This window comes from Pagrus pagrus (genome assembly GCF_965226575.1).
Source record: "Pagrus pagrus genome assembly, chromosome: 8".
NCBI lineage: Eukaryota > Metazoa > Chordata > Actinopteri > Spariformes > Sparidae > Pagrus > Pagrus pagrus.
In genome coordinates, this window is record NC_140192.1 from 3915509 (window position 1) to 3932893 (window position 17385).

Sequence of the window (17385 nt, forward strand, 5' to 3'; positions counted from 1 at the left end):
AATGGTGCTCCCCCTGACCAGCATTGTAACACTGAGTAATAAAGCAGTTGGTGATTAGCCTGTAATGTATCCATCTAATCAAAGATCAGTAACCAGACCTAGACTGTGCCAGCAGGGAGACTGACTGGGGGCTTTTTTGCAGTTGGCAGTGATGTAATGGAGCTTAGAGAGAGAGAGGGAGAAGGAGAAAGAGAGAAGAAGTAGAAGGGGGGATGGTTGGATTGGTGTGGTTTGGATCTTGTTTCTGTACTGTTATGTTACACTCAGTGGAGCAGTAGATACCCAGGTAAGCACTGAATAAGATCTCTCTGTCCCTCCACCTCCCACAGCATGAATGATTAAGCAGCCGGCCCGCAGTGCCCTGAGTCCTGGGTCAGGATGATGTGGAGGAGCTGCACACAGGCCTCCTCGAGCATCACCAGCACCAGCACTACCACAGCATGCTGGATGAATGAGCTACCAGACAGGCCAGGGGGGGAGAGGACAGTAAATGTGTTTTTTTTTTAAAATTAGTATTTAGCAAGCTGGACTTTTGCCAACTAACTGTCAACAATTCAGTGTTTACAGGTTCACTGATTGTCTCCATGCAAGCAGACACAGGAGGACACGCTCTTCTGGTCTGACTTCTCCGGAGAGAAGAGATTTATTTTTTCCACCTTGGATCCTCGTTGAGATTCTGCATCTGACAGCAGAACAATACAACTCCAGACATGCAGGTTTGAGTTTTCTTTTGTGTTTGTTTTTTCACCTATAAACTCTTTCCTATATACTATACTGCTGGTGCAGGAGGCTTGAGTTCAGTGTGAATGTACATTGTGTGAGTGCTCATTTTCCAAAGGCATCTAAAGTCTAAAATGAGCTTAGCTTCATTTAGTCTGTGGACTAAAAAGACTGATCATCCCCTCAAAAAAGATGGAGATGAAGATGGACACCACTCTCATTTCTGTCCATTAAATGAGAGTTTCAGTCTTCAGTCGGTTAGCCTAACACAAACACTGGAAACGGGACAAACAGCTCGCCTGGATCAGTTTGAAGGTAATAAAATCTGCCTGGTGTAAAATGACAATTAGCAATTTGTGTTTCCAGTCTTTGTGCTAAGCTAATCCAACCAGCTGCTGACTTTAGCTTCCTATTACAAGTAACATTTCCACATTAAAATGTCAAAAAACAACTAGACATTTTCTTTTATATGTTCGTATCACATCAAAAAACTAAATTTGACATGTTAGCTTAGCACAAACACTGGAAACAGGGGAAACAACTAGCCTGGATCAGTCTAAAGGTAATAAACTCTGCCTGGTGTCAAAAGACAATTCACTATCTGTTCCCCATTTCCAGTCTTTGTGCTAAACTAAGCCAGAGAGCCTATAAGAGAGGAGACAAACCATTTAAAGCACTCTGAATAGAAAAGTTTTGTAACGCCAGAGATGACGCCCCTTCCCCCCAACAGCCAATCATCACAGTTATCACAGCTGAACCGGGAAATATGTCCGCCAATGGTGTTGTTGCACTAATGCAAGCGCACATTTGAGATTAATGTGGTTGCCTTATGCCTAAAACTTACGGGTAAACTTCGGATAATACGTCAGAAAGTGAGCAAGGATGTTGGCAAACATGAGTTAAAGTGACGTGAAAAAGACTACAGATCACATCACAACAACTCCCATGATCCCACGCTACTTCATGACGTCATCTTTATTTCATTACATACTGTGCATTTAATGGTATCCATCTTCTTGTCTAACTTTCCACCAGAAGACGAATAAGCCTTAAAATGTTGACCTCCCGCTTTGAGAAGAGCCTGAGCTGAACCAAAACTTAAAACAGTGTTGGAGATTAATGAGAACCTTCCTTGTGAAGAGGAGATATTACGAAACACGTGAGATAATTAGACGGAGTCGTCTTCAGGAGGGAGATAAACTTTCCTGTTTCTTGGTGGGTAAATTGCTGCGTCTTAGCAGCAGCTTCCCTCCTCCCTCCCTCCCTCTCTGAAGATACCTCACACAGATGAGGTCACTCTGTCTCAGGCAACACTGACACTCTAGACCAAGATGAGGGACCATCTCTTAATTAAAATACAATTGGTTGTGCTCCGAGGTAGCGAAGGCAATTCACCTGATCTGACGACGGCTTAGCGGACTCATTATATAATCATTCTTTCCGCTGTGCATCAGATTGGGCTGCTTAATTATAACCAGAGCTGCAATCCACCACACTTGGTTTGTATTTTATAAAGCTAGTCGAGTCAAGTCAGGTCGACTTTATTTATACAGCGCCAGCTCACAACAAACTTATCTCACAATGCTTTTCAATCGGAGCAGGTCTAGACCATACTCTTCTTTAGCTCCAGATAACAAATGCATGAGGAGGACTGTTTTGTATACTGCTTTTCTTCAACTCAGACTTTCTTGTCTTCTCTTGGACTGAGAACGCCCATTCAGTGTTCGGCCTTTCTGGCACAGTGTCTTTAGAAACATTTGTGCATGCTGCAGACAGCTTTCTTAAAAAGAAAATACCTGCAGGACACCAGAGGAAACCTGAATGGAAAACAACAGACCTTTAGATGTTGTCACCGCCCTGAATGAAAACCTAAAACATTAGCATAATTATCGCCACTGAATTCATTAATCCCTCCTCTTGACAGGAGCTTATCTGTTCATGTTATTACTTGTAATACTGTATGGCAGATCCCTAAGTCACGCTGTCCCAGCATATTGTCTGCTTGTGCTGCCCTGAGAGAAGTTTGTTCCCATGAAGAAAGGGGGTGTCACAGATACCCCACACCAGCACCACTACCATCACATCGCCAGATTGATTCTGACGTCCAAAAAAGGGTTCCTTCAATGATATTGTTCACCTGTCTCATTGGCTTAAAGTGGGTGGCTGGGAGGGGGGGGGCGGCTATGGGAAGGGGGTCGGGTGAGGGTTATTGGTGGGGACACGGGGTGAGGGGTATTGTTGAGGAGAGGGGTGAGAGCATTGGGGCTGCGGGGCTGACAGGTGGAAAAAAAACCACTCTCATCTGACTAGCCTCCTCTATCCTTCCATGGGGCCCCGTGTGAGCAAAGTAATGAAGTCCAAATTACAGCACAGGATTGCTAAGAACAAGCCTCTATTGTTCGCCCTCAGGGCACACTAAATGAGTGTCACAGCAAGCAGCGGGGCACAGACCGTTACTGCACTATTTAGTCTGTCCCGTTGTCTCAAGACGGCCCCGTTTGAGAGGTTCTCAGATCAGACAAATACTGCTCCCCTCCTCCCGCTCTCCTTCGCCTTCACCCTTCCTCTGTACAGCCAACCCCTCCCCAACTCCTCACCCCAAAATAGGCCAAATCTCCTCCATTGTGTTTCGACTGCCTAGTGTGAAATTCAGTGTGACGTTAAATGTTTTCTAATGAATAATTACTGAATGGATATGCAGGGGGAATTTGTGTAATGGATTGTAGACTGCATTTTAAAGACGTCTTTTTTGTCTCTGCTCCGTGGTATTTACAGGACAAAAACACTTGGCCTTTCTCAGAAGAAATGAGGGCCATAGGCGGAGGATAGAGGCAGGGGAGGGTGGGGGACGGAGGGCTTTGTGTCAATTAGATCCAATGGATTATCTTTTTTAATGTTTTTACAGAGAGAGTTGAGAATCAAAGGACTTCTGCTTCCAAAGGAGAGAGAGAGAGAGAAAAAAAATACAAAACCAACAAAAGCTGTGAAAACCTTTGGTCTAAGTGTTGGTGCTGAGAATGCAAAACAGATTGGTGGAATTTTTCCCACTATGCCTCTTAAATGTGCCGCTGTTTTGGGCTCCCCGAGTCCATTTGCACACTGTGTTGTGTTTGGTTGGTGCATCAGCTCTAGTGAACTACGGGCTGGCAGCCAAGGTCCCTGCGTGCTGTGTAGCGATCATTAGCTTCTGTCTGTTCGTCTGCACAATCACAGAGCTTTGCTTCAAAGACACATAGGACCTCTGGACCTCTTATTTCAATAGAACTAACAGGGACCATGTTTGTGCTTTTTCTGGTGCTTTTTGCTGCTCCGTCGTCCCCCACGGAGCCATTTATTCAAACACTCATTCATCCAGCCGCACATGTCAAAATACATGGCTGAGAATTTTGAACATCATTGTTACGCATGCAAAAATGTGCTACACGTGTTATTCTTGATTTTGCAGTTTGCTTCCTCTAAAGTTTATAATTAATTTGACTCATTTATAAAGTTAACCCTCAAAAACTAAAATGTATGTAATAAAGTTAAGTATTTATGTTTAAGCGACAGAGAAATCTTCAGATCGTGATGCTAAGTACGAGGACATTTGACTCTCAGGTTGCTCATTTGGCTGCCTCATGGTTGATACAACTTGTTGCACAGGGGCAGCTGGACATGGAGGGCGCCCTGACTGCCCGGGACCGCGTTGGAATCCAGGATTTTGTCCTTCTGGATGAAACCACAGACGCGGCCTTCCTCAGCAACCTCAAGAAACGCTTCAGCAAAGATCTCATCTATGTGAGTCTGGGAAAGCAGCTTTTAGATGCATATTTTTCCTCTTTCCTTACCTTCATCTAGATGGGTTTTGGTGTGAGTTGCTGACTTTTGGAGGTCTTCGCCGTAGAGATACATTCGAAAAACTCAACAGCAATACAGCTTTTTTCCAGAAATCATGCACCAGTTACTCAAGATGAGATACAGACTTTGGTGTAGGAACTATTTTCTTGGACTTTCAACTTTCTTTTCATGGAAGAGAGGGTTGTAAACATTAATGCCGTCCTTTCAAGCAGAGTCTTAGCTCTCTTAGTTAGCTAAGTTTGCTAGCCTCCTGTAGATGCACACTTCCTTCTGTGCAGTGACACGGTTGGCAGCCGTTGTTTGGTAGAAAGAAAATAATAATTATAAATGTATTATATTGGCACTCTAAAGGTCCATTTTGTAAGGAAAGTTGATTTAGAGTCTCATTACGGATGCTTTTGGATGGCGGCCAACCCAAACTGCAATCTACAATTTTTGGATGAACTTTCCCTTTAATCCCTGCTGTCAACAAATGGATCTTAACGATTAATTTGATAATTTTAACTCATTCTTTTAGACGTACATTGGCACATTGTTAGTGTCAGTCAATCCCTACAAAGAGCTGGACATCTTCAATAAGAAACAGATGGAAACATACATGGGTATCAACTTTTTTGAGCTTCCACCACACATGTGAGTGTAACAACCTGTGTGAAGACTATGAACATTTCCACATTTGTGTGACTTGAAGAAGCTCTTGATCGTAACCTGAAGTTGCCCTGCATCCCTACAGCTACGCCTTGGCAGACAACGCCTACCAAACCATGCTGACCGAGTTCAACAATCACTTCATCCTCATCTCCGGTGAGAGCGGAGCAGGGAAGACGGAGGCCTCCAAGAAGATCCTGCAGTATTACGCCATCAGCTGTCCGAGCACCACTCTTCTCAACACCGTCAGGGACAAAATGCTCATGTCTAACCCCGTCCTAGAGGTCTGGTGATTATGTTATATCATTGTAAAGACAAACCAAAAAGCAAATAAATGAGTCTGTGTCATGTGGTGTTTTTCCTGCAGGCTTTTGGAAACGCCAAAACACTGAAAAATGACAACTCAAGTCGGTTTGGGAAGTATATGGACATTCAGTTTGACAGCCAGGTAAGAAAAAGGACAGATTCACAGAAGTGCTTCACAGAGATCAGTTATAATTCATACAGAAAAAAGCCACCTAGACTTTTTACATCCAGATCCATGCATTAGTCCCTGAGTATATTATATTTTTCTGAATTAAATAAAAGAATGAGGAATAAGTAAGGGAGAAAAAAATCCTGGATCCAAGTTTTCGTGGAAATCCGTTTTTGTGTAATCCTGCTGAAAAATCATCTAACCAAGAAATGGACACAGGTGAAAACATCACCTCCTCCATGGAGGTAATCACAGAAGAAAGTTCTGCTAAATACCTGATGAATATTAATGTACGAGAATGAAACTTTAGCTGCCTAGAAGAAGACATTTAATCCAAAGGAGATCTTTCTAATCCGTCCACTGGACCATAGGCTGTTTGTTTCTGTAAGTCGTAGAGCTGCTGTCTTTAGGATCATGATGCCCACAGGGCGACGCTGTCGGAGGCCACATCCTGAACTACCTGCTGGAGAAGTCGAGGGTCGTGCATCAGAACCACGGGGAGAGAAACTTCCACATCTTCTACCAGCTCGTGGAGGGAGGAGAGGACAACCTCCTGCAGCAGCTGGGCCTGGAGAGAGACTCCCAGCATTACAACTATCTCACCCAAGTATGCATAACTCAGTGACGCTGTTCAGTGAAATATTTATGTCTCATTAATATTAATGAGACAATTTGACAACCTGATGCTGTGTTTGCTGTGTCTGACAGGGAGAGTGTGCCATCGTGTCATCCATTAATGACAGAAATGACTGGAAAACAGTGAAAAATGCTCTGCAAATCATCAACATCGAGGAGATCAACACTTATGTAAGTTGGATGCTGACACTTATTAAAACCACTGACTCTTCCCTACTAGTTTGTCATTGCCTCATGGATTTTTTTGTTCTGTGCAGCACTTGTTTGGGATCGTTGCGAGCGTTCTCCACTTGGGGAACATTCAGTTTGAGTCCAACAGTAAAGGCCAAGCCGTCCTGACCAACAATGCAGCGCTGCGCTGGGTCTCAACTGTAAGAAAATCGAGGTTAAACACGTCTAGATATCCAGGATTTTTTGCAAAACGTCAAAAAATAAAATGACTTTATCACATTTTTCCCTGAAGCTATTAGGAGTTGATGCTCACAGCCTCCAAGAGGGACTGACATACAGGAAGATCGAAGCCAGATATGATCAGGTACACATGTTAACACGACCTTTAGTTTACTTATGGTTATGTTTTCATGAAGTGTTTGAACTCCAGCTTTCGTTTTGTCTCACTGTCAAGGTCCTCAGCCCATTCACAGTGGATCACGCCATCTATGCCAGAGATGCCCTGGCCAAAGCCATCTACGGGCAGACCTTCACCTGGCTGGTCAACAGGATCAACGAGTCCATGGAGAACAAGGTGAGAGTGGAGGACACATGAAAAATGACGGGCAGTGAGGATGAGCATGCGCTGACTTTATATTTCATCAGGACCCTTCAAGGAAGACTGTAATCGGGCTTTTGGACATTTACGGATTTGAGGTTTTCTACGTAAACAGGTAGGCAGAAACATTTCCCCACTCCATGGTTGATTCTGTGATGATGGTTTTGACGTGTTTGTCCCGACCCGTTTCCTCAGTTTCGAGCAGTTCTGTATAAACTACTGCAACGAGAAGCTGCAGCAGCTTTTCATCCAGCTGACCCTGGCGTCTGAGCAGGAGGAATATGAAGCGGAGGGTATTGAGGTAATCCTGCCACGTGTGTTTACATCGACTGGTGTTGAATGGAGCTCCACAATCCGTTTTATCATTTTTCTCCTCAGTGGGAGCCGGTTCAGTTCTTCAACAACAAGATCATCTGTGACCTGGTGGAGGAGAAACACAGAGGGATCATATCCATACTGGTGTGTGTGTTTACTGCAGCTGAACTACACTGGAATAAAATACGCTGAAGCAGAAGTTTGATCATGTTTTAATGATAATCCTGCAGGATGAGGAGTGTCTGAGGCCAGGAGATGCCACAGATCTCACCTTCCTGGAGAGACTGGAGGACAAGATGGGAAACCACCCTCACTTTGTCACGTGAGTTAAAACAGTGATATTAATTTGCGTATTTTTGGTAATTAAGCATTCGTTTAAACTCCGTCTAAACGTTATTATATAATTCAAAGCTGCTACTCAACACTAAATCTCCATCCATCGACGCTCTGCTGGCTGGTGTTGTGTGAGCGAGCCGACACTGAGCCGATAGAGATGGAGGATTAGGGTTTGGTCTGTAAAGCCTCTCACTCCTCATCCCTCTGTCTCTCTCCACCTCTTTGACTGCAGGCACAAACTGGCTGACAAAATGACACGTAAGACTCTGGAGAGGGGAGATTTCCGTCTCTTGCATTATGCCGGGGAGGTCACCTACTGTGTTGTGGGTAAAAGAAGCCACAACGTCAAGTCCTGTTACTCAAACATCTGAACCTTTTTTCTATTTTTTTTTTTTATTTGCGACTGATTAACAGCCTTTTATTTCTTTGTTGTTACATTCTAGGTTTCCTGGACAAAAACAATGACCTGTTGTATAGAAACATAAAAGATGTAAGTCTGCAAATTAACATTTTATATTTCTTCAGGCAAGGATTACGTTTATTATTTTGTTTTTTGACCGTTTTCACAGCAGATATTTTGACTCGTCACAGCAGAAACTTCACATTAAAGGAAAAGTTCACCCAAAAAGGAAAATTCAGTCATTATCTACTCACTTCAGGTGAAATTTTGCAGCAACTAAAGTAGATGGGGACATGTAGTTGTAATTCAAGTCTCTGGGGGCCCAAAGATCCCAGATTGATTTGAAAGGAGGTTTTTTACACCGTTAACGCATGGTCGAGCTTGTGCACCCACTTTAGACAGGGGCTTAGCATCTAAAATGAAGATTTTGGCTCAAAAATTGGTGTTAGTAAAATATTTTAAAATTAATTTAGGATCTCAGGACTTCTGGAGACTTGGATTATGCCAGACGAGCTGTGTGGAGCCATTTTATGTTTTTCTTTTATTTGTTTTGTTATGTTTAAAAAAAAGTCCCCATCGACTTCAGTTGTTTAGGAGAACGCTGCAACTCTGTTTCACTGTGAAGCTCCAGAAATGTTTTGTGGGTACATAATGACTGGATTTTCATTTCTGGATGACCTTTTTGTTGAGCGACGCTTTAGGATGTCTGACCCACCAGCCCGCAGCATCTGTATTTGACAACCTCGGAATAAGATTCAACAATCGCCTATCTTTCTCTGGAGTTGCTTTTTTGATGACTCCGTTCACAGTGTTATTAGTTACACCTGTGTTTGACGAGACAAAATGTTTTCTTCTTCTCAAAGCTGATTTGTCAGTCTAAAAACGCCATAGTCAAAGAGTGCTTCTCCACGATGGATGCAGACAGCAGGCGACGACCAGAAACAGTGAGTTCTCACCGTGTTTGACCCTCCGCACGTCACTGACAGAGCTGGTGATTTACAGTGTTGCTATGGAATAATATTTTTTTTAAGTGATGCAGACAAGACAAAAAACTGACAACTCTTTCTTTATTATAGAAAGTAGCACCAATTATCCCCCAAATTTACTATATTATACATTAAATACAACATAAGTAAAGTATGAGCTAAAGCTCTTTCTTTTATTTAATGTATTGTATTCTTAATAACACTTTATAACAGTGAAACAACTGTTAACTAAAGTTTAATTCACCATTAATTAACCATTCATTAATGATGGTTATTATAAGGTGTCAGTACATTTTTTAAGTAAAGTAAAGTCTGTACGATGTAGAGAAGAGGAATCAGTGGTGAGTGGTCTGGATAGAGTGACCACCGAGACAAAGACGAGTCATTCCTCCTCTGTCAGGGGCAGTCTGACTGTCATCACTGAGCCATATGTACCGGACAGATGAACTGTTGGGGATTATGACCCTCATGTTGTGTCTGTAGGTGGCGACCCAGTTTAAGAGCAGCCTGCTGAAGCTGACAGAGATCCTCATGGCTAAAGAGGCCTGGTACATACGCTGCCTCAAGTCCAATGAGTCCAAGCAGCCAGGTACTTTTATAGACGGCACATGTAGCTAATTTAGTAACAGGTTGCAGATGTTTGAATTGGATTCTCCCTCACGTAAACGCAGGTCAGTTTGATGAAGCACTGATCAGGCACCAGGTGAAGTACCTGGGCCTGATGGAGCACCTCAGAGTCAGACGAGCCGGCTTTGCGTACAGACGTAAATTTGACGTCTTCTTAAAGAGGTATGAAGGACCACAGAGCCTGAGACCCCGTGCTTGACTTTCAAATTAAAAACCTACGTTCGAGAGAGTTCCTCTGTGGTGCATTTCAAACATTTTGAAGAGGTTGTTTGCTGCATTTTCACAGATATAAACCCCTGTGCCCAGCCACCTGGCCTCACTGGAGAGGAGAGCCTGCTGATGGAGTGGAAGTGCTGGTTCAACATCTGGGCTACTTGCCATATGAGTACAAGATGGGACGGTGAGGACAGCGTTTCCTACAGACAACACAGCAAACACGCTTAAAGCAACGAGTAACCAAGTACATTTTTTTACTTTTTCCTTTTGTTGTAGCACCAAAATATTTATCCGCCATCCGAGGACTCTATACGCCACAGAGGATGCTTTTGAGAGATGTAAACATGAGCTGGGTGAGTGCAAATCAGCTGTTTAATATGAATATACATTGCAAGTTAGACACTGATTTGAGTTTATGCTCTGAATTTGCAGCAACGAGGCTCCAGGCCAAATACAAAGGATACAGACAGAAGGGTGAATTCAAAAAACAGAAAGAAGCCGGTAAGTGCTGCAACATATGACACAGACGGGATGCTGGTTTGTTGTGTGAGTAATGGGACAATTACACACCCTCTGTTTTATTTTTACATCCTCAGCCACTAAGATTGAAACTTGTTGGAGAGGAGTGCAGGCCAGGAAGGAGAGAGAGAAGAGAGCCTGGGCTGTAAAAGTCATCAAGAAGTAAGATGAAAGTCAAATGTCATCACACAGCTCCTCTCCTACATCACATTGTCACTAATTCAATATTTTATGATTAATCATAGATTCATCAAAGGTTACATGAACAGAGGGCAAGCGAAAAGCTCAGATAACTCGGAGTACCTGGCCTTCGTGAGACAAAACTACCTAAACAGGCTTAAAAACAATCTGCCAAAGACCGTTCTGGACAAAACATCCTGGGTTTCTCCTCCAGCTGTGCTCACAGAGGTACAGCGATTTACTCAGCTTCACCGTAAAACAGTTTAAATACAAGCTCACATTCGACTCTGTGTTTTTGTTGACAGACATCAGAGATACTGCGAAAGCTTCACTACCGTCTGATGGTGCGGAAGTATGTGAGAGGGATCACGGCTCAGAGAAAAGCACAGGTAACACACATGTAAATACATTATATAAGATACTTGTTTGGGTTTTTTTCTTGCGAGCAACTTAATATTTTTCGTCCCATCAGATTCAACTGAAGCTCATTACCAGCAACATCTTTAAGGGCAAGAAGGAGAGTTATCCTCAGAGCATCGCTCAACCTTTCATGGACACCAGAATCAGTACGTCTCAGAAACATTCACACACTTCAGTTTTTCTTTTTGAATGTGTTCAATCATTTAATATCTTTGTAGGTGACCAAGACATAAATGTGAGGGTTCTCCAGATGATTCGCAATGAGCACATTAAGGTAATAAATGTCATTATGCACCCAGAGGAAGTACAGCATCAAATCAAACACATAAACTCACTGTGTTTTATTCTGTGTTTCTGCAGTACAGCGTCCCAGTAATTAAATATGACAGGAATGGTTTCAAACCGAGGCCGCGACAGCTCATCCTCACCCAGACGGCTGCCTACGTGATCGAGGAAGCCAAGATCAAACAGAGAGTGCTGTACACGTCGCTCAAAGGTCAGAGCAACATGATAATAATGTATATTACACCGACCACCAGGCGTGTTTTCATATTGGGTTAAAAGTGTCTGTACTTCTCACTGCAGGTATTTCGGTCAGTAACTTGACTGATGGCATCATCGTGCTCCACATCACATGTGAGGACCCTAAACAGAAGGTATGTGGAGAATATTTGAATATTTATAAAGAGAAGCAAAACAAAATGCTGGGATATTTTTTTAAATCAGATTTTCAGATAGAGGTTTCTTAAAAATGCACATACAAAAATATGCAAAACATACATCTGCCTGTATATTATCTTGTGATTGTTTCAGGGGGACCTTGTGATGCAGTGCGACCACTTGTTTGAGTTTGTGACTAAACTCTGTGTCATTGCGAACAAACAGAATGCAGTCAAAGTGGTTCAGGGCAGGTGAGTCTGTGTATAAGAAAGCATTAAAGAGGTTGGATTTTATATGTGCTTTGATCTTAAACACCTGTGTGTTTTGATATTTGTTTACAGCATTAAGATTGAAATCCAGGCAGGTAAAGAGAGTGCAGTGGACTTTAACACGGGACAGGAACCGATGGTATACAAAGCCAAGAACGGACACCTCATGGTGGTGAGACGAGTGTTATTGTTATGCTCACTGCTCTGCTCTAAAATTAATCTGCATACAAACACATACAACAGGAATCAAGTTGTTTGTCTCTGCAGGTTGCCACTCGAGCTCGGACACGGTAACGTGTGTGGGGTTGAGAAGACACACAAGACGCCCCTGCATATTTCATCAGGAGACCCCTAAGGGGAGATCAGCATTTCTACAGGAGACACACCTGATCTGAAATAAGCAGCACTTTAGGAAACATGGATGAGCTTGTTTCATTGTTCAGCAACACAGTTTTTCATCTATAAATACTGGTCGACAATGATTTTAACATGATTCTGTGTTCAGCATCGACTCACACTGGACTATAAATCAAACATTTAAATCTACAAGGTAAAAAAAATACTCAACTTTACTCAAACAGCTTCAAAGAATGTAATTCTGATTTCAGAAAATGAAGCCATATGTATCATAATTTTCTATGTTCACTGATGAGAATGAGCGCATTAAAAACAGAACCAAAGAATGTTTGTAGAAATTTATTTGTGATAAAGTATGTATAAATATAAAACATACATATATGTTGACTTCTGTACAACAGACCTACAAGTACTGTGATTGTTAGACATATTTCAACTCAAACCCATCGTGTGCAAACACTACATTCTCTGATGAATGCGGCGATGAAGGATAGGTCTAATTTCTCTCCCTGTTAAAAGCTTGTAGACAGGATTCCCTCCCTGCCTGGGAGATCTCTGGTTACAGTCATTCACTTCAACCTCAGCATCCATCATTCAATCACCCCGGTACATTTAACACCTCAGGTCACATCTCAAGTTCCCTCCACTGAAAATAATGAACATTTAGTGGAGTGAAGGGAAAATGCATAAATGTTAAAACTAAATATGACAGAAGCACTACAGTGACATGTTGCACCCAACTGTGATATCTTAAGTGTATCAAAAATTATTAAATCTTAAAAAAAGGTTTAATTGCCATTACCTGCAGGCTGCAGAGTAACCTTGGTAACATATTCTAAGAGAAAAACATTGCCACCATGTGGCTACATGGTGTACAACATCTAGGTAATCCACTGATGACCTTAGAGTGGACCCGTCAGAACCGTGTTAAGGAGAAGCAAAAATTATGTACATCGATTTTTTAGCTGCTTTCATGATACAATTCTTGTTCTCCTGAATTTAATGTTAGGACCTCAAATCACAAGATTTATACCAACAATACTATATTCTTTTTATTCACACACGCAGGTAAAACTGGTCACCTGCAGTGATAAATGCTATCAAACACGTCTAAGGTATTCTGCACGCTAGCAGAAAAAAGTGATAGAAGTCATCATGACTAACAAACGGAGAACAAAACACTACAGCCTCTCAGACCACACGACAAAGACAACAAGTGGACACAAACAAACACTCAAAAATCACTTCACCACTACACACTGTTGCATGACACTCATCTCATAGTAGTCTCCTGGAGAAAAAAAGCTGGTAAAATAAAGAGTAAAAGTGAGACAGAGAGGCGTTGGGTGATGTAAGGCACAAGCGTGGTGCAAAGATTGTCCAGGGTCAGAGACACAGGCCGACGGGTCGAGGGAGAAAAGGTCACTGGTGGTGGTGTGTGCGGTCATCAGGTCGCTTGATATGAATCCTACGAACTCGCTCAATTCGTTCTCGCTCCTCATCCTCATCCAGATGATGAGATCGCCCTGCAGCGCCCCCTGTGGCCTCCAGCAGGGCATTGTCGGGACCCCTCCCATCATGGGACTCATACAGGAGGATGTTGAGGGTCTCCTCATAGATTCGAGCTTCGGGGAACTCAACCTGGGAGACAAGTAGAGTGTTACACAAGTGATTAACAAAGATATTTAAACAACATACTGTAGCTCTGTGATCACAAAACAGCAAAGAGCTCTTCAGAGTAGGGATATTACAAACACAAATCTACCTTTGTCTGCTTCTTCTCTGTAGCATAAACAATGGAGGTGCAGCACACTTCAGCAATCTTGCGTCCTTGGCCATAAAATGACCAACAACAGATCTCATCCCCGATCACATCTTTGATGAAGAGCACCCGACCGTTGAACCGCAATGACAGCTTGTCAAACAGCTCAATATTTTTCAGCATGTTGTCATCAGAATTGCTAGTGGGGACGAGAGAGTCACAGGACCGGCATTTATTAAAACAACTTGCTCCATCCTTCTTTTATTAAACATGCGATCGCCTCATATCAGTTGAAGAGGACTCACCTGGTATATGAATACTTGTTGTTGCTTCTGTTATACAGCAGTTTGACAGTAGGCTGTGAAGACAAAGAGGTTTGCATTTTAAAAGAAAAACATTAATAAGAAATTTCTCTTGCTATTCAGCACATTATGTAAAAAAACAACAACAACATAACCTACCTTATTAGACGTTGCAATAAGCTTCTGCTCTTCCTTAGATGATGTCATCAGAGGCACTTTACAAAGGGGTTCATAAGTTTCTTTGTTCTGGAGAGGAAATAAAGAAAAAATGTTGTTTTTTTTTCATTAAAAAGTTCCACCTGCTAAACCGCAACATTCAAGAGGATGGACTCCACCTGCTGGAACAGAGCGGCACAGATGGTGGAGGATTAGCAACCCCCACAATACAAATGTGCTTTTCACACTGTACTCCACCCAGAGCTGCAAGCATAGAGCCCCAGGCTGAGAAAGCTTTTTAACAATGCTGCTGGCTCTACTTTAGAGCAATTAAGAATAATATGCCATTAAAATTGGGGCTAAAAGGTAGCTATCCATTATGATTATTATTAGTAGGGTGGGAGATACAGTATGGTTAAAGAAGAAGTAACAGGAGAAAGTTGGTGGGATATTCGGTACAGTGCAGTCCACTGAAATTAAGTTAATATCAAAATCTTAATTTAAAGTTGATAATTAAAAACTCTGTCAGAAATTATTCCAAAGAAACATGACCAAGTATTATTTCTGTGGCGTTAATTTAACAAATATTCCAATGACATGATGACAGATTAAGTATCGATACATTGCTCTGTCTATAACTGACAGCCCTTTTTGGTAATGGTACCTGCAAGGCAGCTGTACATTCATCAGCTAGGCCTTGGACAAGGTAATACTTGGCCTCAGCGAGCAGTTCCTCGGTCTCCCGTCGGCTGTCTGGGAGCGGCACAGCCCCATCTCTTAGGTAGTTAAGGATTGTTCCAAAATGTTTTCCACAGCGATCAATCAAGATCCAACCTAAAGATTTAAAACCGTGAAACACAAGTTAGTAAAGGATCCTATCCAGTGCAGGAGTACACACTGCAACACTGCATATAATTTAAATATGTCCACCATCAGCTCACCTTCACTGTCTGTGAGGACCTCCATCCTGCCACTGAACATGGCTTTGAGCATCGTGTCCTGTTTGGTTAATGTTTGCATTGTAGTGTAGTACAGTGCTCCACCCACATTTAACTTCACATACTTAGAGCTGGGGCTGGAGCCCTTGAAGGATGTAGTCCGGGTTGGAGCTGCCGGCACTGCCGAGCTCACCACACTCTCTCCTGACATATCTTCCTGGAACAGAACATAATGAAATATAAAGTGAAACCTGAGTCAGGGCTGGTTTGTAACTGGATTAATGTGATAAATCCAGTAACATTTTAATGATTAGGTTGGTGTCATTCTATATTTTTCAATTTCTCAGTTTTGTTCTGACTTCCCTAAGCCCATTTGTTGTTACTAAATGAGAAATTATTTTTTAACTGGGCTTCCGATATATAAAACTTCCCGGACAGTATATGTCAGATTGAGTCAGCTTGAATAACAGTGTCCATTTTCACAGTGATGGAGACTCAGACAAATAAGCTCTGACAGGCTTTTAGTTACTAAGATAGGTTAATTGCTGTTATTCTGATGAGATTTGTTGACTGTAAGAAAAAGTGTAGAATATCACTTTAACAATTTACTCTGCAAAGTTAAAAACATGTGATCGTAATAGCAAAATTTATCATTTGCATTTATTTCACATATAATGTTGAGGTTATTATATAATATAATAACCTCACGTTTTATTACACCTTTAAGCACTGTGAATTATGACCTGGCCAATCAGCTGACTCTGTTTACTTTCACTTTTATTATACCACTTTATTGAAATTACACAAAGACAACCTTTGTGATTAATCTTTTATTTGTTCACTTCTAAATAAGAATTTCCACCACAGTACCATCTCATCTATTTGATTTCTGGACTAATTTTCTCATTTGAATCTGTAATAACAGCTGTCTTATTAAAATGATTGGTTTTCTGGAAAAATGTTTAACTACATGATTACACACTGTGTATAAAGCTATAATAAATGTTCTTCATATAGTCACAGACGTCTGTTCAGGATATGACAATTTAAAAAAAACATAAAATCACTCCATATCCTGGGGTCTTTCATACTGATGGTACAAATTAAGGAGAAATTCAGCGTTATCAAGTTCAGACTGCCATGACAAGGCTATGAAAAAGCTATGAAAAAGCTGGGACAAGGCAGAGACCATTCAGACAGGACTACCGACTTTTGCTATACGGCTGCTATCCTTTTTCAAAACGCTAATCTTAAACGCTATTACCTGTACGACAGTCCACATCCGTCTTCTGTTTTATAAAGTAGCTAAACACCAAACCGCATCCATCAATCCAGCGGCTAATGTAAGGAGTAATTTGATTTTAGCCAGAGCGGCTAATGAGCTAGCTAGCTGGTTAGTTAGCTTTAACTAAAGTTACCTATAATAGTACAAATCTGACACAAGACACACACGCTCTGACATTCATCGTTAAACTTTCTCTACATAACGTAAGGAGCGTGTTTGTACACGAACTTTGATAAAAAAAAATGAGAATATTTACCATAGAACCCGCAACCGACTTATTAATTGTTGCTTGCTAACGTCAGTCAGCTAACACCCACTTCCTTCCGGCCCAGCACTGCGCAGTTATAAAAAAATGACGTCAACGTCCCAGTGCTCGGTTTAAAGGGACCGCTAACGGTCGCGTTGTTTTGTTTTATGTTAAACAGAGTTGGAGAGTGTTCAAGATGTGCTCAAAGGAGAGTTAAGTAACAACGCAGAAGCTCACTTTAAGTTCAAATGTTGAATATAATAGTTTTAATTACGCTAGCTTTAGCCTGCACATTTCCGCTGTTGGAGGAGTAACAGTGATAACA

General features: G+C 41.9%; 2 protein-coding genes across 2 annotated transcripts; one reads left to right on the forward strand and one right to left on the reverse strand.

Moving 5' to 3' along the window:
* Positions 1-643: 643 nt before the first annotated feature.
* On the forward strand, positions 644-12620 carry myo1ha (myosin IHa). The gene is made up of 32 exons (XM_084358885.1): positions 644-716; positions 4363-4497; positions 5075-5190; positions 5291-5489; positions 5573-5653; positions 6108-6287; positions 6389-6487; positions 6574-6687; positions 6780-6851; positions 6942-7067; positions 7133-7200; positions 7281-7386; positions 7464-7544; positions 7631-7722; positions 7969-8063; positions 8180-8226; positions 9000-9080; positions 9606-9711; positions 9794-9911; positions 10036-10149; positions 10242-10318; positions 10398-10466; positions 10562-10646; positions 10730-10892; positions 10970-11053; positions 11137-11230; positions 11303-11358; positions 11445-11580; positions 11670-11740; positions 11898-11995; positions 12086-12185; positions 12281-12620. The coding sequence occupies exons 1-32, from the start codon at positions 711-713 to the stop codon at positions 12305-12307; spliced, it is 3096 nt and encodes a 1031-aa protein (XP_084215011.1). The 5' UTR covers positions 644-710; the 3' UTR covers positions 12308-12620.
* A 74-nt stretch (positions 12621-12694) lies between these two features.
* Positions 12695-17160, reverse strand: kctd10 (potassium channel tetramerization domain containing 10). Its single transcript, XM_084359371.1, has 7 exons — positions 17070-17160; positions 15532-15745; positions 15255-15424; positions 14594-14680; positions 14438-14490; positions 14136-14331; positions 12695-14011 (listed from the first exon to the last, which is right to left on the reverse strand). Exons 1-7 carry the CDS (start codon positions 17070-17072, stop codon positions 13793-13795), a joined length of 942 nt encoding a protein of 313 aa, XP_084215497.1. The 5' UTR covers positions 17073-17160; the 3' UTR covers positions 12695-13792.
* Positions 17161-17385: the final 225 nt, after the last annotated feature.